The following is a 21931-nucleotide window of genomic DNA, read 5'->3' as shown; positions in this document are numbered from 1 at the left end:
TTTCAAACAATATTTTTGTAAATGTATTTTCTTAAAAAAATAATCAATTTAAATTGTTATTATCATTGAATATAATTATTTTTGACATAATTTGAGTTTTCATTTACATCAAAACTTATCATATTTTAGGATAATTTTAATTTAAAATGTAATTTTCGTATTTTTCAAACAAATTCTAAAAATATTTTTAAATATTTTGTTATAATTTTTTACAAAATATTGAGTTGCATTTCAAATAAAAAGGTCAAGATATTAAAAATATTCTAATTAAAATATGTAAAATTTAATATAGTTTTAAGAAAATGGTCAAAATAAAAAAAAATACACATAAAAAAAATCATGATTTTTGTTAACTGGGCGGATCATTATTTATATGATATCGCACACGAAATTTGTTTTCCTGTTTTTACAATTATCTAATTAACTCTATATACTCATTTTTTATATTTTTATACGATATCACATATTCGCAAAAAAAAATATTTACTTAATGAATATAATATAAACTAATATTACAAATACATCATTTAATAAAATAAATAATTAAAAACTAAAAATTCATATCTGCGCTGGCGCGCAGGTCAGAATCTAATTCTTGTTTAAACTGTGTATCTTTGAATATGGCCTCGGTATAACATGCATACCTACAAGATGTCATTTGTTTATCATTATACAAAGACTAAATATGGCAAGCCTTTTGGCAACAAAAGGAAGTTATGGCAAATGATTAAAAGCTATATTTTGTGGTGTTTAAAGAAAATCTCTGACATAAATCTGGCAAATCTTACATTTATTTCACAAATATATTTATGCATCAATCTATTGTGGAAGAGTGTGAGAAAGTTAACAAAAATGATTCGGTAGATTGATGTTAGGCATATTCTGATTTTTTTTATAAAGCATATTCTGATTTGTCCTACATAAAAAATCTATATTTACCTATTAATGTCACTAATTATCGGCTTGCTTGATAATTTGTCACTAATTATCAGCTTATAAGTTTGTGCTTCAACCCATTATTCCCTTCAACCAAAAAATTGCTACGGTTATCACCAACAAATAAAAACACACTAGATTTCATGTAATAAATATCATGTAACAAAATAAATGTCATATACCATTATATAATGTTATTATTTTCTAGAGCAATTTCATCCCGTGCAAGGCACAAGTAATTATCTAGTGATATACTATTGTGGCATTACTCTATGTTGACTCATGCATAAGCCTTATTCTCTCGCTTTCATACATGTATCTCATTTAATAGTTAACAACTATATTCTCTTTTTATATATTTGTACCATCTTGTACAACTCAGTCTAAGTAAATATACAATTTTTTTCTGCTAAGATACAGTTGAAATAAGTCTTACGAATGAACATATATATGTCACTTTATGTTATCGGTTTTACAGATTGGCAGTCCAACTAAAACCGGGTTAACTTGGTTAAGGAGAGTCGACATTGTTGGTTTGTTAAGCCAATCGATTTTAGGTTATTTTATAAATGTATTTTAATTTTAATAGAATAAATATAGGAGAACCCGCAATAATCATGCTTCTGTCTCTTTGAAACTCAGTCGCCCAGGTAAGGGACCTTCTTTGATTCCCCGCTTGAATCACTTACGTTCATACGTGTTATATTATCAATTCTCGAAGCACACCGATTGATTGTTGATAATCACTACTAATCTTCTCAGTGCTCTAAACAACGCTAACGATGTCAACACGACCTGAGCTGCAAGCGCCGCCGGAGATATTCTATAACGATTCAGAGGCTCTCAAGTCTCTCAAGTACACTTCTTCTTCACGTATCGTCGAAATTCAGGTCCCATTTTTTCTTAAAATTGTTTTCCCCAAGAGACATCCCTCTTTTGTCTCCATAATTCAGTAGTGCATGTATGCATGGTTTATATATAGGCGAAGTTGTCAGAGAGAGCTTTGGAGCTTCTTGCTTTGCCCGACGATGATGTTCCTCGCTTCTTGCTTGACATTGGTAAATTTTATTCTTTTCTCATCTACTTATGATGATTGAATTCACATATTTCTACATGTTTTTTGATTGAAAGTTTGCATCTTTCTAGTTCTAGATAGTCAATAGGCGTAGACGCGTAGTCCTATCCTAAGATAATCAACTGTTTTAATCTTTTTAGTATCGGAGAGTGGCTAATAATCTCTACCGTGGTTCAGGTTGTGGATCTGGCCTGAGCGGGGAAACAATCTCTGAGTATGGGCACCAATGGATTGGTCTTGACATCTCATCCTCTATGGTTAGTAAGTTAGACTATTAGTTTGCTAACTCTCCGTTCTCTATGAAGGAAGGATTCTTCTGCTATTCATTCCTTTAGATCTCTAAGCCACTTTTAATAAACAATGTAGACGTTGCTGTGGAACGAGAAGTTGAGGGAGATCTCTTACTTGGTGACATGGGGCAGGTTTGTATCTCAGTCTCTCTCTAGGATATTGCTTTTTGGTAATAGTTATATCTTGACGTATTATTGTTATCTCTCAGGGCTTGGGTCTTCGTGCAGGAGTTATAGACGGAGCCATCAGTATATCTGCTGTTCAGGTCTCTTTGTTAATTGCTGCTGTATACATATATTGGAGTCTTTATTTAACCTTTTTTGGTTTTTGTTTGTGAAAAGGTTTGGGTATCAAGTAGGAACAGGCCAAGGAAGATGCAGAGAACGAACAAGAACGGGAAACGAAGGGAATGGGTCTTGAGGAAGAAGGAACAAAGTAGAAGAAAAGGAAACGATGTTCCTGCTGATTCCAAGTACACCGCTAGAAAACGCAAGTCGCGTTTCTGATTTTTCTGATAACTCTTCAAACGCTAATATTATTTCATTAAGCTTTTGGTCGTTAAAAAAATTAAAATCTGAAGTACTGAACATCCCTACTGTGTTTTTATTTTCTAGCACTTCAAAATATTCTAATATTATTAACACATTTAGGTGTTATTGGTTTGTGTTTTATAAAGAGTTTTAAAGACTTGAGAGTTACAGTGAGTCTAGTGTTATTTAATTAAGACTTTCTAAAACTTTGTTAAACTCTGGTGTTATTGGTTTATAAATTTGTAACAAGTATTTAAAAGTTTTTAAAAGTCTAGAGTTATTGGATTCATTATTTAATAAAATCAGTAAAAGTCTTGTGTTATTCAACAAAAATGAAAGTAAATGACTTTTCCATTGTTTTTAAATATGTTGTTATTAGTTTATGATTCTACATACTTTTCGTTATAAAATCTACTAAGAAAGTATCGCAAGTTAATCATATTGTCAAAGTTTTTTTAAAAATTGGATGAGATATAATTAAATAATAGGTCAGCATCGTTTCTTCTGAAATCATCCCAAGTGAATCATTTTTCTTCGTGGTCCTCCACTACCAAGTCTGGTCTCACACCATATAAAAACAATTTACCATATCAAGAGTTCGTTATTGTTGCTTTCATGATCGGAAACCTGCAAGAATATCTCTCAATCCTTTGTGTGTTTTCTCTGTTATTACAACAACTACAATCTGTCACAGGACACAGTCCATCACTTTTGCAAAATCTCCGGTCGTTACTGAACCAAAGGTTGTTCTCTTCGTTACGTCGGCATCAATGGTGGTCTTGCGGACATAGAACGTGACACACAAACTCAATGCAAATACAAATGATAATACAAACACAAAAGATTTCAAGACTGATAAACACAACATTAACAACGTTGTTAACGTTAGATGAATACCAAGTCAGTTAATGTTAAACAAAATACTATCACAAAGAAGATAATCTCTTGATAATCAATATAGATCGGGGGAAATCCAAAAACATAACCTGATACCAAATTTGAAGCGAGTATGATTATCTAAATTAGGAATCTCTTTCATGGTTTCCCATATGCTGTTTTTTTTTCTATCAGCTTCCTTCTCTTCAGCTTCTCGTTTTAGCTTTTCTGCTCTTTTCTCAGCTTCTCTTTGTTGTATTTCTTCTCTTTGTTGTATGACACTAAGAATTTTGTTGCTAACTATGATCATAGAATCATCTTGATCATTTTTCAGCTTATCTGCATTGGTATCAGCTTCCCTTCTTGACATCTTCCTTGGATGAAGCTTTTCTGCACGATCCTTTGAACATGTACATGGAAAAGCTGACATACCACATTCCGTTGATGGTTGTTGAGATGATAATTCAAAGACTTCATCGCTGCTTTGATGAAGGTTTATGTTTTCTCTCGTTTGACTAATATCTTCAACTCTAAAGGTGCGAGCATCAGTACTATCACCCATTCCAATCGCAAAACCACCGGTTGCTACGCCATTTCCAAATATGATTTGCAGATCTTCATATTTTTCAACCGAATCATACCGTAGATGCTTGTGGGTAGGATGTTTCTGCAGATTAATAAACACAGTTTAGTTATAAGATATTTTTGAAAACTAAAGTTATGATGTTTAAATTTATATAGACAAATACAAACCTTTAAATACTCGTCCCACACCTCGTCTGTAGCAGTATACTTTTTCGTGTCAGGATCCCATCCAAATCCAGAATTGCAGCGTTGAAGATCCAAATGGTTTTGGTATTTTTTCTCTCAAATATTTAATCCTACTTAGGTAATGCTTGTGTTCTTTTTGGCATCCAATTTTTTCATTGAGAACAGGCAAAAAATTTTGTTCCATCGTGAACTTGTTTATTAAACCATTAGCATCACGCCAATTTCGATGAATTGCATCAACAAGTAAATCGATCAGAAATTTTGTTTCCTCTGGTCCCCATTGACTATACCCACCTTTTTCTTTATTCTTTTGTGAATCCTCAATTAGCTAGTTATATAATAATAATATCACAAGATCAACATACGAAACTAGAAAAGAACCATAAATGAAATATGAATGAAGAACTAATGCATATAATCATAGAATTATAATTTAGCAAAAAAAAAATCATCGAATTATACATGACATAAATGTACCTAGAGCTGCAAATTTTGGAGAAGCTTCTGAATTGTTGCGTCTTCACATAGATATAATTTATAGAAAACGAATAGCCAATTCAACAAATAATGGATAATTACGAATACGTTGCAACACAATATTGTAACACGATAATATCTTTATTATGCAATACTTCAAGATAAACTCTACAAAAGTTTATAATTATCTCCTCCCTAAAATCTACACTAATCTATAAAACTCTTGGTAGAATTCTAAGTAAATCTAAATTCTGTTAAAATTTGGTAAATTGTTTTTATAATAATAATCATCAAAACTCTTCTATACTCATAAACCAATAACAGCCCCTTATATTTTATAATACATATTTTATACATACCAAATAATCTAATAGGAGCTATATGTAAACTACAATTACAAAATGTAATTGATACATCACCAGTGAAAGTAATTATTATTCTTATTTTACATATATATATAAATATATTTAAATATATGAATCTATTTTGAATAAAGTAATAACTTCATAAATTAATAAAATATTATAGTTTTAACATTATTAATTTATAGTGTTTTTAGTATATCTTGATAAGCTTGGTAGATGATAATGACAAACCTAAGATCAGAAATATTTTTGCAATATCTCAACAACAAAAAAATCTCAACAAAAAGATTAAAGTGATCTTCTAGTGAAAGAATCTAAATAATATAACGTGCGACTGTTTTTCTTTAAGGCGAGGAGATGGCGGCGAGAACAAGACCGGCGGCAGTAAAACCAGAATTCGAGGTTGCAGCATGTGACCAGAAGGATAACAGTGCTTTGCTCACAAAACAACACAAATCTTCGTTTTCTGCCTCGTCAAGGCAAAGCATACAAGAAGACAGAGCATTGCGTAATCTGTCTGGACGACGTTGATTCCGACCTAATGTTCAACGTCGAAAGATGCGGTCATCGGTTTTGCATTAACTATGTGAAACAACACATAGAGGTGAAGCTGGTTGATGGCAAGATACCTAACTGTCATCAACACGGATGCGTCTTCCATCTCTCTATCGACAGATGCGGCGATCTTTTGACGTTCAACGAAAGATCGGTGTGGCTGCAGAGGATTAAAGAGAACTCGATTCCTTTGGCGGAGAGAGTCTATTGCCCTTATGAGAGTTGCTCTCACTTAATGTCCATGACCGAGCTTTCTCGTAGGGGATCGTACTCTGGATTCGGGAGATGCTTTAAATGCCATGGGGATATCTGTTTCCACTGCAGAGTTCCATGGCATTTTAATTTATCGTGCAACGATTACAAGAGGCTGTTTCCTAGTAAGTATCGAGAAGATGGTGTTGATGATGCAAAGCTGAAATCTTTGGCGAGTCTTAATGGGTGGCGGCAATGTCCCAAGTGCTACCACATGGTTGGACGCTCTTACGGATGCAACCGCATAACTTGCAGGTAATATATAGTTTTGTTGTTTCAATAGAATGTATGTATAAGGATTATGTTTTGGTGTATAAATGTTTGCGTTTCGTAACGAATTTTGATGCGTTTTAGGTGCGGGAATGCGTTTTGCTACAAGTGTGGCTACCTATGGAGGAGACTGCAACCAAGAGTTCATTTTTGATTACTCTTGTACTATTACTTTTCGTCTTTTTATCCCACCTCCTTTAATAAGACTATCTCGGTCTTAAATTGTTATTAGTCGGATCCCTCCTCTCTCCATTGAATAATAAATATCCTTTGAGATGTGTGTGAACTTAAACGAGAGTTTATTACTACTCTACTCTTGTGCTTTTGCTGGGCTTGGGAGATTACTAAGGGATGTTTGTAGTTTGTAACTGATAAAATAAAAAAGTTGAAACGATCGCTATGCTCTCTCTAACGCTTCCATGTAAATGCCGAATAAAATCAGACCATAGTAGACTAGATAAGTTTGCATCATATGGGTTGAAACAAGAAACAAAACATATATTTCTGACATTGTAGTCTTTCTTGCATAAAGGTTCAATCGAAAAAACACAATTCAGATAAGAGAAACAAATAAACCTCAAAAAGTAACACCTTCGAAAGAGCATTAACCAAAGAGATCAAATCCAAAGTCGCCTTCCTCCTCTTCAGATTCTTCCTTTTTCTTTTCTTCCTCCTTTGTGGCTGCGGCGGCCTCACCTCCACCACCGCCTCCAGCTGCTGCACCTCCACCGGCAGCAAATCCTCCTCCAGAACCACCACCAATGATCACCTGCTCCATTATCATTTTCTACCATTAGATCAAAGCAATACGGGATCCAATAATTAAACTTTTTAATTATTTTCACTAAATAGACAAGTGTGTTCTTGTTTGGTCTTAGTATATAATGTAAACTTACAAGATCAGATTAACAACATGTTTCATAACTAAAAGAGTCGTGACTGATGATTCTATCATAAACTACTTAGACCAAACATACAGCGATTTCATCTATTCAGTGATCCTAGAAAAACGAAACAGATCTAGCTATCGATGAGAGAGAGGAAGGACTTGAGAAACCTGGAAGACGGCGGAGGTAGGGGAGACGAGAGAGAAGGAAGACTGAACGCCACCGGAGGAATCGGCGGAGAGAGCAGTCTGAACAACCTTGCGCTGGAGATCGTAGGTGGAAGAAGCGGAGGCTTCGAGGTCTCCCTCGTGTTGCTTAGCGCTCCATTCCCCGCCTTTGCTTTTGCAAACGAATGTGAATACTCCCATCTTCTTCTTCGGCAAGATTTCTAAGCTGTCAAAGACTAGTGCGACGAGATGGGAGCTTAGTGCATTTATATATGAATGATTATTTCGTGAAACCTAGTAAACCCTAGATCAACTAATACTCTACTGGGCTTGATTCAAAGCCCATCAAAAGCTCTACATTTCTCAACTGATCTCCACGTTTGCGTTCTGTAATAACGAGTTTTACAGTTTTCTGTAAATTTACGAGAAATCGGCCAAAAAAACACTGAAATTTGTGGGAATTGCCAAAAGAAACCTGTACTCGAACCTGACCAATAAAACTCCGATTTTTTGTTGACTTTTTTAGTTAATTCACAAACTTACGGTTGACTAACCAAATTAACACACCGTTAACCGATAGTTAAGACAGTGTTGACTCACCGTTAATTACTGCCGTTTAGTGAAACTACGTCGTTTCATTCAGTTGTTTTGTTAAACACAAAATCTCAAGACGACGTCGTTTTGCTGAATTAAAATTTTTGTTGCCTGGACTCGAACCCGTGCACTCGTGGTCGTAAGGGGGTATTGCCACTGAGCTAGTGGACTTTTCGGAAGGTTAACACACATGTTTATTTTTATTGATCAAAAGATGTGTTTGATTGCAATCAAACAAAATGAAACCCGTGTTTGAACGTAACCCTAATTTCTCAAATCGATTTGGGGATTTCTCTTGTAGAGATGGTAAAGACGAAGTTCACAAGGAATGGAAAGGAGAGATGAGACGAATCCTCACAACCCGAACTCATCATGCGATACATGAAGAAGGAGAGATGAGAATCGAGATTCTTAAGGACGAGATCGAAGAGAATCGCGAACTGGATTTATGATTTCGCCCATTTAGGGTTTATACCAATCGGAGGAGAAAACCGTCGTTTCTTTTTGATTCATTTAACTCGGATTCAAAGAGAATAAAAGAAACTGTGTTCGTATATCCATTGCAAAGTCCACTAGCTCAGTGGCAAAAACCCCTACCATTAAACCCGAGTGCACGAGTTCGAGTCGATGGAACCCCATCTTTTTAATAAAAAAGTTAATGTAAAACGCGTCATTTCATTAATTTGTCTTTAACTCGGATTCGAAAAATAAAAGATATTGTGTTCGTATAGCCATTGCAAAGTCCACTAGCTCAGTGGCAAAAACCCCTACCATTAAACCCGAGTACACGAGTTCGAGCCGTAGGAAACACATATTTTTAATAACACAGCTATATAAACGACGTCGTTTGTCTTTAATCAGACAAAGTGATGAAACGACGTCGTATACTTTAACACCCAAAATTAACGTCCGCTTAATTAACAGTTAACTCGGTTAACGGTGTGTTTATCTGGTCAGTCAATCGTAAGTTTCTTAATAAACCCGAAAAGTCAACAAAAGTTCAGGATTTTATTGGCTAGCCCATATGTCCAGGTTTCTTTTGGCAATTCCCGCAAAGTTCAGTGTTTTTTTGGCCGATTTCCCGTAAATTTATAGTTTGTTTGAGAATTACGTCTGTTTAGTTGTATTCAAGAGAATATAAATTCGATACAATATATAGTTTAAAAAATGAGAAACTTATTACCATAGTTTTTTTTTTAATTTTTGTTACAAAAATAAATTTCAATGAACAAAATGATAAAAAAAAGTTGTATTAAAAAATAAAAATATATTTATACCCTAAGATTAACTAATCTAGAATTAAGATTTAGAGTTAAATGGTAAAGTTTTGAATATAGTGTTTTAAATTAAAAAATAAATAATAAATAAATATTAAAATTTTCAAAATAAAAAAAAAACTATTTTGATCATTTTTTTATTAATGATTATTTTTGTGTGACAAAAACTAAAAAAAAAGAGCTATCTTGACTTCAAAAAATTAACAAGATTTTCCAGGATTTATTTTTAATTTTTTACAGTTTGGATTTGAAACAATGAAAATGCAGAAGCAAAATAGAAGAAAGAAAAAAAAAAAGAGAGGGTCAGAGCTTAATAGCAGAGTGAATGGCGACAACACCACCAACAAGGTTCTCGTACTCCACCTTCTCAAATCCTGCCTCTCCTATCATTGACGCAAATCTCTCCTGCATTCATTTTCATTAAATCTACCAGCCAACTACAAACGTGTTTTAATCTTAAAAACGTCTTATAGACAGCAAACATTAACCATATTTCCAAGAAAGATAAATGAAAAGTTAAAAAATTATGAACCTGAGGAGGAAACCGACGAACACTCTCAACCAAGTACTGGTAAGATTCTCGGTCACCGGCAATTAGTTCCCCTAAGTTTGGAATAACCTGGAACGAATACAAATCGTATCTGCAACACATGAACAAAAACAAGACTTCCACAACATGCCTTCATCACCAAAACTCACAGATCTTTGAAGACCGGAATGTCTACATGGCTAAGCTCAAGGCACAAGAACTCTCCCTCCTCGTTTTAGCACCCTGACACAGTGTGAAAAGTGTTAATAAGATTATACATAAACACCGAGACAGGATACTACCACATTCCCTGATTCCCACACTCTAAAATCAAGTTGATGTGAACATTTGTACCTATAAGCCTGTGCGAGAGCCTTTTCGATGTGTGTGACATTCCTTATTCCAAATGCAATAGTGTACCCATCCATTGAATTGTCATCGAAACTCAAAGCCTCTGCATCTCCTTCGACCCATAAGAGTGACTTGTTATCTCTCAGACCTATTCAAGACAGTAAAAGGAAGCCTGAGCTCACATATACAAAGTAAAATGAAAAAGGAATAATGTGATGCTCTCAAACAAACATCTGAAGGTTTCACCTCTCTCAGCAGCTCGTTGTTTCCCAACGTTTAACATGTTTGGATTAATGTCACACACGTAGATCTGAGTTTCTTCAAGTGAAGCCTTATGCAATGGTCTTCTGTTGACACTGTTTAGAGCATCAAAGATCCTAAAGGCAACATCACCTGCATATTAAAAACTAATATCTTAAACAATATATATATGACACGAGAATAGAACATTTTCAACTATGGTATCCACTAACCCGTTCCACCGGCCACATCAAGATGCTTCATCCCAGCAAATGGACTCAGCTTCCCAACGAGTCTGGGACCAACAAAAGTCTCAAAATTTAAACAAGAGCAAATCATAAAACACTTGTAATGTAAAAGTATCACCACAGACAGAGTCCAAACCTTTCCTTCCATAGCCTGTGCAAGCCACCGCTCATGACATCATTCATAATATCATAACTGGAAGCAACATTGGTGAAAACGTTACCAACCAATTTGCTTTTCTCTTCTTCCTTTACTTGTTGAAACCCTGAAAACTAAAAAAAACATTGAAGGTTAAACTCGCATTGTAAATAAAAAATGTGAATAGAAATGCATTCCGTTTAGAATGAAACACATGAAGAGAGGAATGATGAGTTTTATGAGAGTGATTACCAAAACTTGTGGCATGAGAGTGAAGCGAAGCAAGAGAGGAAGGGTAACTCAAAACTCTGCTCGCAAGACTCCTGCTGCTGCTTAATAATAATCCAAGTGCCATAGCTTCTATATAAATTAAGGTCGTATAGTTCAAATTGTGTACCTGCAACCAAGTCCAACAAATTAAACTGGTGAGAGACCACTTCACCTATCAAATCTTAAAACAGAGATGGAAAATTAGTTCTGAAGCTGAACCGAGAACATAGATGCTTTCACCGACGCACCGGGAAGAAGACGGGACGTTAATCTAGACTCGAGAACTAACGACGAATCAAGAGCAATGGAAACCTAATTTAAGAAATATCTCCAAGTTACGTCGAATCGGTGCCGGTGCCGGTGCCGGTACCGGAGCAAAGTTTGACGGAGAGAGAAGGGAGAGTTTTCTCTGGAATCTCAACGGAATACAGATTGGGCTATTTGTATTCAATATGGGCCTATTAAGATTTGGTCACGGCCCATATGAGTTTAGTTACTGAATCGATAATTAATATGACTCAATGGGATTGATGAGACGCGGCGAAGGAATAATAACGTTTGTTACCGTTTACGCCGCCGCGTAAATTCGCCGTTCCTCAACGGTCATGGCGGAAATTGATAGGCGATTTTCCAGAATTGTATGGATCCGCGATGGGGGAAGAAAAAGAGGAAGACGAAATCGAAGGGAGATGAGAGGATAGAGAGAGAGAGCAAGAGAAAAACTGACCTGCCGCAAGTTATGGCGCGGCAAAAAACCTTGTTAGAGCATCTCCAACTCCAGTATGCAAAATAGAGTGAAAAATAGAGTGATGAACAAAAAAAAAAAAAGTGAGTACTATTGGTTTTTTTATTGTTCATCAATCTATTTTACGGTAACTTATGGAGCAGGTTGGAGATGCTCTCAGTGCATTCACCTTTTTATCTAATTTTGTTTTTCCATCATAAGTTAACCATTCTTTTAATTTAGCTTACGGAGAGAGACTATTAATTATTTTTCTCCAAAACTTTAAAGTCTCTTTTGCCAGTCAAGGTAATTAATGTTGAAGCTTAATCAACATTAATTAAAAGATTACCAAATGTCATTTTGTACTATTTGCCAAAGTCTCTCTCTCTCTCTCTCCATTGTTTATTATGTGTACAAAACCTGAAATAGCGGCAAATCTCTCACCACAAAGTTCGTCGTTTTATGATTTTCTCGGATCATCATCACATTTTCGTTTCCTCCCTTTTTGCCATATTTTTCTTCTTTCTTCTTTCTTTTAGAACGACTCTTGACAAAAATCTGTAAAAAAAGGTATTATCTTTGTTCTTTGTGATAACGACAACACACAACAAACTCATCTATAATCCTACCATGATATCGATGCACATCACCTTCAATTCATGCATGCAGTTTATTACCACCTCGTTTTTTTTTTTTGGGGGGGGGGGGGGTTTAATGCATGTGGGTTCTATCTCCTCCTCTCGAACCCAATCATTTTGAACGAATCTGTTATTAGTCTACTTGGTCGTAAAGAATTATCTTAGGGATTTGGCTTCGTCTTGTTGTTGCTCGCTGCCCAATATCCTCTGTTATTGCAGGTCTTTAATTGTTGGTGCCTCATTAATAATGCTTGTTTCAGTGATTCTAACGCCTACATAGTGTACACGATTCTTTTCTTTTCTTTTTGCTTGTTGCACGCATTGAGACGTCGACCTCTTTGTTTCCTTCCGAGTCTGAGATAAAGTGTCAATTCATACTCGTTATTTACCCTTTGCAGGTTTAAGGTTTGTTTAAAAAACAGAATGACGTTTTCGATGAGAGATTTAGATGAGGCTCTCCAAGGATGTGGCCAAAAATCGTAACCTTCTCTCACTCTTTATTTTACTCCTTGCGGTAATTGCTTTTTGATCATTTGCATATTTTATATCTCTTGGTGGTTGCATATATAATTTACAGCGGGATTGAAATATGGCGCATCGAGAACTTCAAACCTGTCACTGTTCCTAAAGAGTCTCATGGTAAATTTTTCACCGGGGATTCCTATATTGTCTTAAAGGTCGGTTGTCTTTCGTAGAATATTACATCACTCCTTGCTGATCAATACTTCTTGATAGTGTCTAAAACCTTCTTATCTAACTATCTCATTCCAGACCGCAGCGTCAAGAAGCGGTTCCCTGCATCACGATATTCACTACTGGCTCGGGAAAGACTCCAGTCAGGTAACATTTTCCCTTTCTTTTTTTTTTTTTCTTCATATTAGTCAGTGGATAAGAATAACGGTGGTGTGTTGGTTAAAACAGGATGAAGCTGGTGCTGTAGCTATTATGACAGTTGAGTTAGATTCAGCGTTAGGTGGGCGTGCTGTTCAGTACCGAGAAGTACAGGGCCACGAGACTGAGAAGTTCCTTTCTTACTTCAAACCTTGCATTATACCTCAGGAAGGTGGAGTTGCTTCAGGGTTCAACCACGTAAAGCCCGAGAAGCATCAGACGCGTCTGTATATCTGTAAAGGCAAACATGTAGTTCGTGTAAAAGAGGCAAGTCAGTTAACAGTGTCCTGAAACTTATCTTTAAACTCAGCTGGTCCTTTATGTTTCATCTTGGTTTGCATTCTTTTATTTTCTCATTTACAGGTTCCGTTTGCTCGATCAACTCTCAACCACGACGATGTTTTCATTCTTGACACAGAGTCTAAGATTTTTCAATTCAGTGGTTCCAATTCGAGTATTCAAGAAAGAGCAAAAGCTCTTGAGGTTGTTCAGTACATCAAAGACACTTACCATGATGGAAAGTGCGATATAGCAGCTGTGGGTAAGTGAAGTAAGCTGTCAAAAAACCATGGAGACTAAGGTTGTTGACTTTAATGTGCTTTGCTTACTTGTAGAGGATGGTAGGTTAATGGCTGATACTGAAGCTGGAGAGTTTTGGGGTTTGTTTGGTGGGTTTGCTCCGCTTCCTAAGAAATCAGCACTCCGTGATCACCAAACCGCTGAATCTGATGGGCTCAAACTCTCCAGGTAGACCACCTTTCATCTCAACAGAAGTTGCCTTGTTATTGACCATTACTGGAACATATAATTACGTTCTGACGTGAGATGTGTTTGGTCTTTCAAGTGTTGAGAAGGGACAGACAAAACCCATAGAAGCTGAGTCCTTGCAGAAAGAGCTTCTAGACACTAACAAATGTTACATTCTCGATTGTGGTCTCGAATTGTTCGTTTGGAAGGGAAGACAAACTTCAATCGACCAAAGGAAGAGCGCAAGTAAAGCTGCAGAAGTAAATTTTCTTTTCATACACCAAACGGACAGTCTTTGGTTTGATGAGTTTTGCTAAACGTCACTCTTCATATTTTGTCAGGAGCTTTTCCGTTCGTCTGTACGTCCAAAATCAAACCTGGTCAGTGTGATGGAAGGGTTTGAAACAGTGATGTTCCGATCTAAGTTTGATTCATGGCCCGCTACAAGTGCCGTAGCTGAGCCCCAGCATGGCAGAGGCAAAGTGGCAGGTGTAGTAGACTAGTAGTAACACGACTCGCATTGATCAAATTGCTGAACTCTTAATATCTGTTTGCTTTTACCAGCTCTTTTGCAACGGCGGGGAGTTAACGTTCAAGGCCTGGTGAAGACTTCTTCTTCTTCTTCTAAAGACGAGCCTAAGCCATACATTGATGGCACAGGAAATCTCCAGGTAGTGACTATATCTTCGTTGATGCTTGCACTGATGTATTCCAACAAGTGAACATATCCAAAGCATAGTCTTTTGATTGTTAATTATGAAATTTTGCAGGTCTGGCGAATCAATCGCGAGGAGAAGATCCCTCTCGAAGCAGCAGAGCAATCAAAGTTCTATAGCGGAGATTGTTATATATTCCAGTACTCATATCCCGGAGAAGACAGAGAGGAAAGTCTAGTGGGTACTTGGTTAGGAAAGCAAAGCGTTGAGGTAAACTTCATCAAATATATACGGAGCTTCTTGCTCTCTATGTGTTCTCACTGATGATGATATATATATATAGGAAGAGAGAGCATCTGCTATTTCCATGGCAAGCAAGATGGTTGAATCCATGAAGTTTATGCCAGCTCAGGGACTTCTTCTCGTTATTTTCTGTTACAGATTCTAAGGCCAATATACATTTAGGATATGCATTTGTTAGTCTTCATCCTTGCAGGCTCGCATTTACGAGGGAAAAGAACCGATTCAATTTTTCGTGATCATGCAAAGCTTCATCACATTTAAGGTAATATCTCAGTTTTTTTTCAGGTTTTCTTTTGTTAAGAAATGATTTTTTATCACAATCTCTATAAAAATTGTTTATCTTTGTCCAGGGTGGTCTAAGTGATGCTTTCAAAAAGTACATAGTAGAGAACGAAGTCCCTGATAGTACTTATGATGCAGAAGGTGTTGCGCTGTTTAGGGTTCAAGGTTCTGGACCCGAGAACATGCAAGCCATACAGATAGAAGCGGTACGTATAATGAAGCAGCTTTTTGTGCATCAGTTTAGTACAGGTAATTCAATTTTTGAACTGGTTTCAACAGGTTTCCACAGGGTTAAATTCTTATTACTGTTATATATTACATGGTGATTCTACGGTCTTCACTTGGCGTGGCAATCTAACTTCCTCGGATGATCAAGAACTCATGGAGAGAATGTTGGATCTGATCAAGGTTAGATTGAGCTTTATTTCGGCATTTGGGTGCTTACCGCCTCAGATCTCTCATATGGTTCATTTGAATTACAGCCAAATGAAAACACCAAGGCACAAAAAGAAGGTTCAGAGTCTGAACAGTTTTGGAAATTACTAGGAGGGAAATCAGAATATCCGAGCCAAAAGATCAAAAAGGATGGAGAGAGTGATCCTCATCTCTTCTCTTGCACATTCTCAAACGGTAATAAACCATATGGCAACATCTGTTCACTTTCTTTTTCTAAATCCAAGTACTGATATAAACTGTCATTTGCATCTTCTGGTGGGTTTTGTTCTCCGGTGATATTCGTGTGGATGTTCCTATCTTACCAGAAAATCTAAAGGTAACGTATGAATTTCATTTTTCATAAGCCATGCGTATGTTACCAAGGCTCTTCTTTCCTTTTTTTTTTTTCTTCCCGTATAGGTTACAGAGATCTTCAACTTCACTCAAGATGATTTGATGACTGAAGATATCTTCATTCTTGATTGCCACACTGAGATCTTTGTCTGGGTCGGGCAACAAGTTGACCCTAAGAAGAAACCAAAAAGTTTAGCCATTGGAGAGGTACTTATTCAACTAATATTAAAGTAGCAAAACTACAAAACTGTTCTTATCTATCCTCTTCCTCAACAGAAATTCCTTAAGCATGATTTCCTTTTAGAGAATCTAGCTAGCGAAACACCAATATACATTGTAACTGAAGGAAACGAACCTCCATTTTTTACTCGGTTCTTCACCTGGGACTCTTCTAAATCTGCAGTAAGTGACCTCTCTCTCTCTCTCTCTCTCTCTCTCTATACTTGCTCAAAATTGACACACTGGAATCTAACTGGTGTTAAGCGATAAACTGCTTCTTTCAGATGCATGGAAACTCTTTCCAGAAAAAGCTAGCAATCCTGACAAACAAAGGAAAGCCGCTTGTAGATGTAAAAGCTTTTACCTCATTTGGTTACATTTCTTTTTGTGCAAAATCAATCTCTGGACTTCTGTCTTAGATTTTTTGTGTCGTTTTATGTTCAGAAACCTAAAAGGAGAGTACCCGTGTACAGCAGCAGGTCCAGCTTTCCAGACAAATCACAACCGCGGTCAAGAAGTATGACTTCTACTCCAGACAGAGCCCGTGTGAGGGGACGTTCTCCAGCTTTCAACGCACTTGCTGCAAACTTTGAGAACATAGGAACAAGAAACCAATCAACTCCACCACCTATGGTTAGCCCTTTGGTTCGGAAGCTTTACCCTAAATCTCTTGCACCAGACCTCACCCCCAGATCCGCAGCTTTTGCTGCCCGCACAGCCCTTTTTGAGAAATCTAGGCCTACTCCTCAAGAAACACCAAGTAGCCTCGGTCCAGCTGAAGCTACAAACGAAGCGGAGGCACCTAAGACGACAGAGGACGAATCGATGAGCAGCATTCGTGAAGATTCAAAAGAAGAAGAAGAAGAAGAAGCGGAAGAAGAAGGAAGCAGCCTCCCTACTTTCCCATACGAACGGCTCAAAACTGACTCAGAGGATCCTCCTCCATCAGATATCGACCTCAGGAGACGAGAGGTCAGATTCTTCAAAACACATATCATAAGAGTCGTTTATTGAGTTTTGTGTTTAATGAAGAGAGCTTCTATTTCCAGGCATACATGAGTTCAGCAGAGTTCAAGGAGAAACTTGAGATGACAAAGAGTGAGTTCTATAAACTGCCCAAGTGGAAACAAAACAAGCTTAAAATGGCTGTTCATTTATTCTGAAACAATCTTCCCTCAAGAAACTCAGTCTTCATCCCAAGTTCCCAACCCCAAAACCTGTAAGTTAGTCCCTTTGTTTCAGTGCAATCTTACTCTTATTAATAGACTAGTAGATCCGGTTTAATCGTTAAACACAGGCTCTTGATCAAGTTTTGAAAGATCAAGAAATCCGGTTTAGTGTAGTGTGTCTTCCCTTATTAATCTTATACTTCCCCTCTTCTTTTGCAGTTCAAGAAACACTCACAGGGCATCATGAATTGATCTTTCATCTTGTAAGCTGCTTACAAATAATTAAATACATAATTTTAAAAATCCTTGCATTCTATAATTTGTTTTTACAAATTACATGATTCTAGATTTCTAACATTATACTTAAGATCTTGTTTGTGTGTCGGTTTGTTTTTATCATTTCTCACTGATCTGTGTGCCTGTGGCTGTGGGGTACCTTAACTTTTCCCTGTTGCCAAGAAACAATGTAAATTTAGTTTCCAAAAAAAAAAGAAACAATTAAATTAAATCTTATACTTATTCAGGTTGTGGGCTGGGCCCTATACCATATTTGATGAAACAATTACCACAGATCTCCATTTTCATAGGTCTCGCATTGGTTTGGTTTTATTGTTTTATTAATTTAAACTAAGTTTAATGAGTTAAACAACATAACTATCTAGTGGCATAGTAAACTAAAAAAAGAAGCTATAAAAGTAAAAATCTAATTCAAAAGATATAGACTACAATTTTTGTTTTTTGAGAAAATTTGTGTTTTATTAATTTCTTATGAGTTTGTTTTTATTTTTTTTGTGATGTAATATATTGATTTTCATATATTTTTTTCTTTCCAAGCCCCCGAAATATTAGGTAGGAACAGCCCTGGTCGTCAGTAATCTTCATTAATCCTAAACCTTTTAAAAAATCTTGAGTAAGTCATTTTTTAAAAATTAAAAAGAAATCAAAATGAAAATACGAAGCGAAAGCGGAGGAGTAGAAACGAGGATCGTCGTGTTATTGTTAGTTTCAGTACTATCCATGGCGACGGAGCGTTGTCCTTCTTTCGAGATCGCCAAAGGCATCAATGGCCTCGATAAAATCGTCCTCCGCGAGTGTCGCAGCCGCTCCGCCGAGGTATCACTCTGTTTGTAATTGCTCCTTGCACCTTGCCGAGATTGATCTCATACTTTTAGATCTTTTATTTTGTTTTGTTTGTTTGAGATCGCTGCTTTAATGTGATTCAAACTGTATGCGTTGTTTATTGAAGAAGTAGATCTGCAAAAAATAGTGTGTAAATGTTTACTGTAATCTATGATCTACTGAAGATTCACGATTGATTATCTTACGAATGTGATTTGATTTTTTGAGTGATTAATCATCAAATGAAGTGTGCGTTTCTCTGCAAATATACTGATCATTCTATCTCAATTTTGTTCTGTGTCATTGCGATTCTTTTTTAGTTTGATTGATTTTGTGAGGAATGCATTGCAGGTATACTTGTATGGTGGTCATGTGACTTCGTGGAAGAATGAGAACGGAGAAGAGTTACTTTACCTCAGTAGCAAGGTACTGCACCATCTTCCTCCTTATTTAAGATTTGAGTTTCATGTAAAAAATGTTGATATCAGATGCTGAACATTTATCATTATTAGATGTTTCTCTGGTTGGTTGTCTCTTTAGTGCAAAATAGTATTTTATCTTATTAATCAATCTTTTGAGTAATTGTCTCAAACTTTCACTTCATGTTTTAGTTTAATTTCCTAAAGAAGCATGTGAAAGAATTAGAGTATTTTTTTTTTATTTTAATTTTCTCATGTTAGAGTATTGGTACAGGCTATATTCAAGCCTCCAAAACCCATCCGTGGAGGGATTCCACTGTGCTTCCCTCAAGTATGTGTGTTTATACTTCTTCCTATTCTTTGTTCCTCACGTATGTATGTGAAAACTTTTCAAGTATATGCTTACGGGATTACGTGCAGTTCAGTAACTATGGTCCAGTCGAATCTCACGGATTCGCTAGAAACAGGATCTGGGAACTTGATGCTAACCCACCTCCCCTGCCTTCAAATTCTTCTTCTGATGCTTTTGTTGACCTGATCCTAAGGCCAAAGGAAGACGATCTCAAGATGTGGCCTAACAAGTAACAGTCTGAACATTATGCACGTATTAAGCTAGAAGAGCATTTTTTCTAAGTTTCATTTCGGTGTGTATCCATATATCAGTTTTGAGTTCCGGATGAGGGTAGCTTTGGGATCCGAAGGAGAACTGACGCTGACATCTCGTGTCAGGAACACCAACTCTGATGGAAAGCCTTTTTCATTCACATTTGCTTATCACACCTATTTCTCTGTCTCCGACATCAGCGAAGTACGGGTTGAAGGACTGGAGACGCTGGATTATCTTGACAAATTAAGGAACAGAGAGCGTTTCACCGAGCAAGGCGATGCTATTACTTTCGAATCTGAAGTAAGTATCCGATTCCTGAGATATCTCTATTTCTCTTTGTATCATCATAACTTGTTGCCTTTTGTTCAAAAACATAGATTGACAGGATTTACCTAAGCACTCCTACAAAGATTGCTATCTTGGACCACGACAAAAAAAGGACTTTCGTTGTACGCAAGGAAGGGCTTGCCGATGCTGGTAAAAAAAAAAACTAAAACCCTGTTTTTTATCTTATCAGAATCCGAAGTTTTGATACTATGGATCATTTGGTAATCAGTGGTGTGGAATCCATGGGATAAGAAGTCAAAGAAGAAGATATCAGACATGGGAGATGAAGACTATAAGCATATGCTGTGTGTTGAAGCTGCAGCTATAGAAAGACCGATCACATTGAAACCGCGTGAAGAATGGAAAGGAAGACTCGAGCTCTCTGCGGTTCCTTCTAGTTACTCCAGTGGACAGCTTGACCCCAAGAAAGTCCTCCAATGAATCTTTCACACGTCCCAAAAAACATCCTTTCTTTCTCTTAGTTAACTGCTGGTAACTTCAATTTACTCTTCTTTGCCATTTAGATTCTTTGCGAAGACTTTCGTTTATTTTTGGTGAACATGATACATTAATAGTTTTTCCTCTTATTTCAAAATTTAACGTCATTTTTTTCAAGAGAAACGTTTACATTTTTAATAAAATTGCATTTGGTTTGTGCAGTACTGTAAAGAAATCAGTGAAGGAAGGCGTGAAGATGGTCATCGGATTATACTATATAAAGAAACTGAGATCGAATATAGAAAAAAAAAAAGATATTGCTTTTTAGCTCTTTTTTGTAATCACAGACGATCACGATTTGCGGATCAAGACAAGAGACTTGCACTCGTTAAAATGTCGCTTAGTTAATTATGAGGTTGATTGTTCGTGGTTTTTGCTTTAGTTTTTGGTTTTTGCTTTTGTAGAAACCATTTTTCATCCAATCAAGTCTTTGGTTTTTGCTTTCGTAGAAACTATTTTTCATCTAAAAACCAAAAGTTAAAATCTAAAAACCAAAAACTAAAACTAAAAACTACTGAAACAATCATCAGTTATATTTCATGAGATATTCGATCAATCAGTGCTTGTGTCCATTGTCCCGGTCAGTGCTGAAGTCAGGAATCAACTATTGTGTGATTGCTTCATATACGTTGATAGATATTCTTAAATTTTCTTGTAATGAGTTTCGGATTATATGTTGATCTGTATAGTTTCTTGGATTTGCATTTTTTTTAATTATCACCATGACAATTATTAAAAACCTTAGTATCATTTTCTCTTATTTGATCACTGGTGGTGTTGTCGTGAGCTCTCACATCACTCCTATTGTGCGGGTACTTTTACATTTTCACATCAAACGTATCCAACTTTACCTTACCTTGTGAACGTTGGGATCTGTTTGTGTATTTCGATTCTTGATTGGTTCCTAGAGATAATATAATATAGATAGACCAACCAGTGCTTGTATCTAGCCTTTGTTCGGTCAGATCCAAAGGTATTTAAAAAAGATATATAGTATATGTACATATAATTGATAAGCAACTTGAGAAGAACAAGTACACTTTAAAAGGACAATTATAGACCAACGTGTGATAACTTAAAATTAAACAAAGATACTGTTCTGTGAAAACGAAAACTCAGAACCAAAAGAAAAAACATAATAAGTGTTATAAATTAAGCATTGAAATGATCATCCACTTCTTTACCAAACTCAAGCACTATGATCATCCACTCCTTTACCAACTCAAGCATTATGATCATCTACTCATCAAACACTATGATCACCCACTCATTTACCAAATTAAGCACTATCTTTGTTATTTTATGTATTGTTGTTCACTATAAATACCATCACTCATCTCACTCTTTTGTACACCATAAACAAGAACAAGAGATTATAATCAAACACCATTACATCTTCTTCTTCTTCCTTATAATAAACTCTCTCCCTTATACTAGTGTTATTTG

At 36.2% G+C, this 21931-nt stretch overlaps 5 protein-coding genes and 2 pseudogenes across 6 annotated transcripts; 4 read left to right on the top strand and 3 right to left on the bottom strand.

Annotated features, from left to right (window-relative positions):
* The first annotated feature begins 1569 nt into the window (after window positions 1-1569).
* LOC106323375 (probable 18S rRNA (guanine-N(7))-methyltransferase) lies at window positions 1570-2808 on the top strand. The gene is made up of 7 exons (XM_013761512.1): window positions 1570-1586; window positions 1699-1826; window positions 1919-1994; window positions 2189-2272; window positions 2378-2433; window positions 2511-2567; window positions 2644-2808. The coding sequence occupies exons 2-7, from the start codon at window positions 1719-1721 to the stop codon at window positions 2806-2808; spliced, it is 546 nt and encodes a 181-aa protein (XP_013616966.1). The 5' UTR covers window positions 1570-1586; window positions 1699-1718.
* Window positions 2809-3520: 712 nt separating this feature from the next.
* On the bottom strand, window positions 3521-5733 carry LOC106323374 (annotated as a pseudogene).
* An 11-nt stretch (window positions 5734-5744) lies between these two features.
* On the top strand, window positions 5745-6639 carry LOC106326588 (E3 ubiquitin-protein ligase arih1-like). The gene is made up of 2 exons (XM_013764523.1): window positions 5745-6383; window positions 6483-6639. Exons 1-2 carry the CDS (start codon window positions 5863-5865, stop codon window positions 6550-6552), a joined length of 591 nt encoding a protein of 196 aa, XP_013619977.1. The 5' UTR covers window positions 5745-5862; the 3' UTR covers window positions 6553-6639.
* Window positions 6640-6871: 232 nt separating this feature from the next.
* Window positions 6872-7717, bottom strand: LOC106324879 (60S acidic ribosomal protein P3-2). Its single transcript, XM_013762874.1, has 2 exons — window positions 7456-7717; window positions 6872-7167 (listed from the first exon to the last, which is right to left on the bottom strand). The coding sequence occupies exons 1-2, from the start codon at window positions 7651-7653 to the stop codon at window positions 7003-7005; spliced, it is 363 nt and encodes a 120-aa protein (XP_013618328.1). The 5' UTR covers window positions 7654-7717; the 3' UTR covers window positions 6872-7002.
* Window positions 7718-9491: 1774 nt separating this feature from the next.
* On the bottom strand, window positions 9492-11911 carry LOC106325346 (annotated as a pseudogene).
* Window positions 11912-12368: 457 nt separating this feature from the next.
* LOC106325468 (villin-5-like) lies at window positions 12369-17821 on the top strand. 2 transcript variants are annotated; one of them, XM_013763519.1, is made up of 23 exons: window positions 12369-12391; window positions 12858-12938; window positions 13037-13136; window positions 13231-13299; window positions 13381-13617; window positions 13714-13891; window positions 13965-14097; window positions 14195-14357; window positions 14439-14586; window positions 14662-14768; window positions 14868-15023; window positions 15097-15165; window positions 15250-15318; window positions 15407-15544; window positions 15618-15746; window positions 15821-15968; window positions 16100-16110; window positions 16194-16334; window positions 16404-16529; window positions 16631-16696; window positions 16791-17318; window positions 17396-17565; window positions 17735-17821. In XM_013763519.1, exons 2-22 carry the CDS (start codon window positions 12883-12885, stop codon window positions 17507-17509), a joined length of 2886 nt encoding a protein of 961 aa, XP_013618973.1. In that variant the 5' UTR covers window positions 12369-12391; window positions 12858-12882; the 3' UTR covers window positions 17510-17565; window positions 17735-17821. The 2 variants fall into 2 exon arrangements, with proteins under 2 accessions (XP_013618973.1, XP_013618972.1); XM_013763518.1 differs by lacking the exon at window positions 12369-12391 and having other exon boundaries at window positions 12855-12938; window positions 15235-15318.
* Window positions 17822-18395: 574 nt separating this feature from the next.
* Window positions 18396-20742, top strand: LOC106324890 (putative glucose-6-phosphate 1-epimerase). Its single transcript, XM_013762889.1, has 8 exons — window positions 18396-18628; window positions 18986-19060; window positions 19328-19384; window positions 19474-19634; window positions 19717-19960; window positions 20038-20137; window positions 20217-20479; window positions 20648-20742. Exons 1-7 carry the CDS (start codon window positions 18461-18463, stop codon window positions 20426-20428), a joined length of 1017 nt encoding a protein of 338 aa, XP_013618343.1. The 5' UTR covers window positions 18396-18460; the 3' UTR covers window positions 20429-20479; window positions 20648-20742.
* The last annotated feature ends 1189 nt before the right edge of the window (window positions 20743-21931 follow it).

The sequence above is a fragment of the Brassica oleracea genome, chromosome C2 (genome assembly GCF_000695525.1).
Source record: "Brassica oleracea var. oleracea cultivar TO1000 chromosome C2, BOL, whole genome shotgun sequence".
Taxonomy (NCBI): Eukaryota; Viridiplantae; Streptophyta; class Magnoliopsida; order Brassicales; family Brassicaceae; genus Brassica; species Brassica oleracea.
The sequence above is the reverse complement of the archived record's forward strand: the minus strand, read 5'-3'. Positions and strand labels throughout refer to the sequence as shown.

What these genes read in the sequence shown, in the direction of transcription:
- LOC106323375 (XM_013761512.1), top strand. Translation starts at nt 1,719, where the DNA reads ATGTCAACACGACCTGAGCTGCAAGCGCCGCCGGAGATATTCTATAAC. An exon ending in CATCTCATCCTCTATGGTTA is followed by an intron (nt 2,273 to 2,377) that starts GTAAGTTAGACT and finishes TAAACAATGTAG; the next exon opens with ACGTTGCTGTGGAACGAGAA. An exon ending in TACTTGGTGACATGGGGCAG is followed by an intron (nt 2,434 to 2,510) that starts GTTTGTATCTCA and finishes GTTATCTCTCAG; the next exon opens with GGCTTGGGTCTTCGTGCAGG.
- LOC106325468 (XM_013763518.1), top strand. Translation starts at nt 12,883, where the DNA reads ATGACGTTTTCGATGAGAGATTTAGATGAGGCTCTCCAAGGATGTGGC. An exon ending in ATGTAGTTCGTGTAAAAGAG is followed by an intron (nt 13,618 to 13,713) that starts GCAAGTCAGTTA and finishes TCTCATTTACAG; the next exon opens with GTTCCGTTTGCTCGATCAAC. An exon ending in GGGACTCTTCTAAATCTGCA is followed by an intron (nt 16,530 to 16,630) that starts GTAAGTGACCTC and finishes TGCTTCTTTCAG; the next exon opens with ATGCATGGAAACTCTTTCCA.
- LOC106324879 (XM_013762874.1), bottom strand. Translation starts at nt 7,653, where the DNA reads ATGGGAGTATTCACATTCGTTTGCAAAAGCAAAGGCGGGGAATGGAGC. An exon ending in CTACCTCCGCCGTCTTCCAG is followed by an intron (nt 7,168 to 7,455) that starts GTTTCTCAAGTC and finishes ATAATGGAGCAG; the next exon opens with GTGATCATTGGTGGTGGTTC.
- LOC106324890 (XM_013762889.1), top strand. Translation starts at nt 18,461, where the DNA reads ATGAAAATACGAAGCGAAAGCGGAGGAGTAGAAACGAGGATCGTCGTG. An exon ending in CTATTACTTTCGAATCTGAA is followed by an intron (nt 19,961 to 20,037) that starts GTAAGTATCCGA and finishes TCAAAAACATAG; the next exon opens with ATTGACAGGATTTACCTAAG. An exon ending in GGAAGGGCTTGCCGATGCTG is followed by an intron (nt 20,138 to 20,216) that starts GTAAAAAAAAAA and finishes TTTGGTAATCAG; the next exon opens with TGGTGTGGAATCCATGGGAT.
- LOC106326588 (XM_013764523.1), top strand. Translation starts at nt 5,863, where the DNA reads ATGTTCAACGTCGAAAGATGCGGTCATCGGTTTTGCATTAACTATGTG. An exon ending in TGCAACCGCATAACTTGCAG is followed by an intron (nt 6,384 to 6,482) that starts GTAATATATAGT and finishes GATGCGTTTTAG; the next exon opens with GTGCGGGAATGCGTTTTGCT.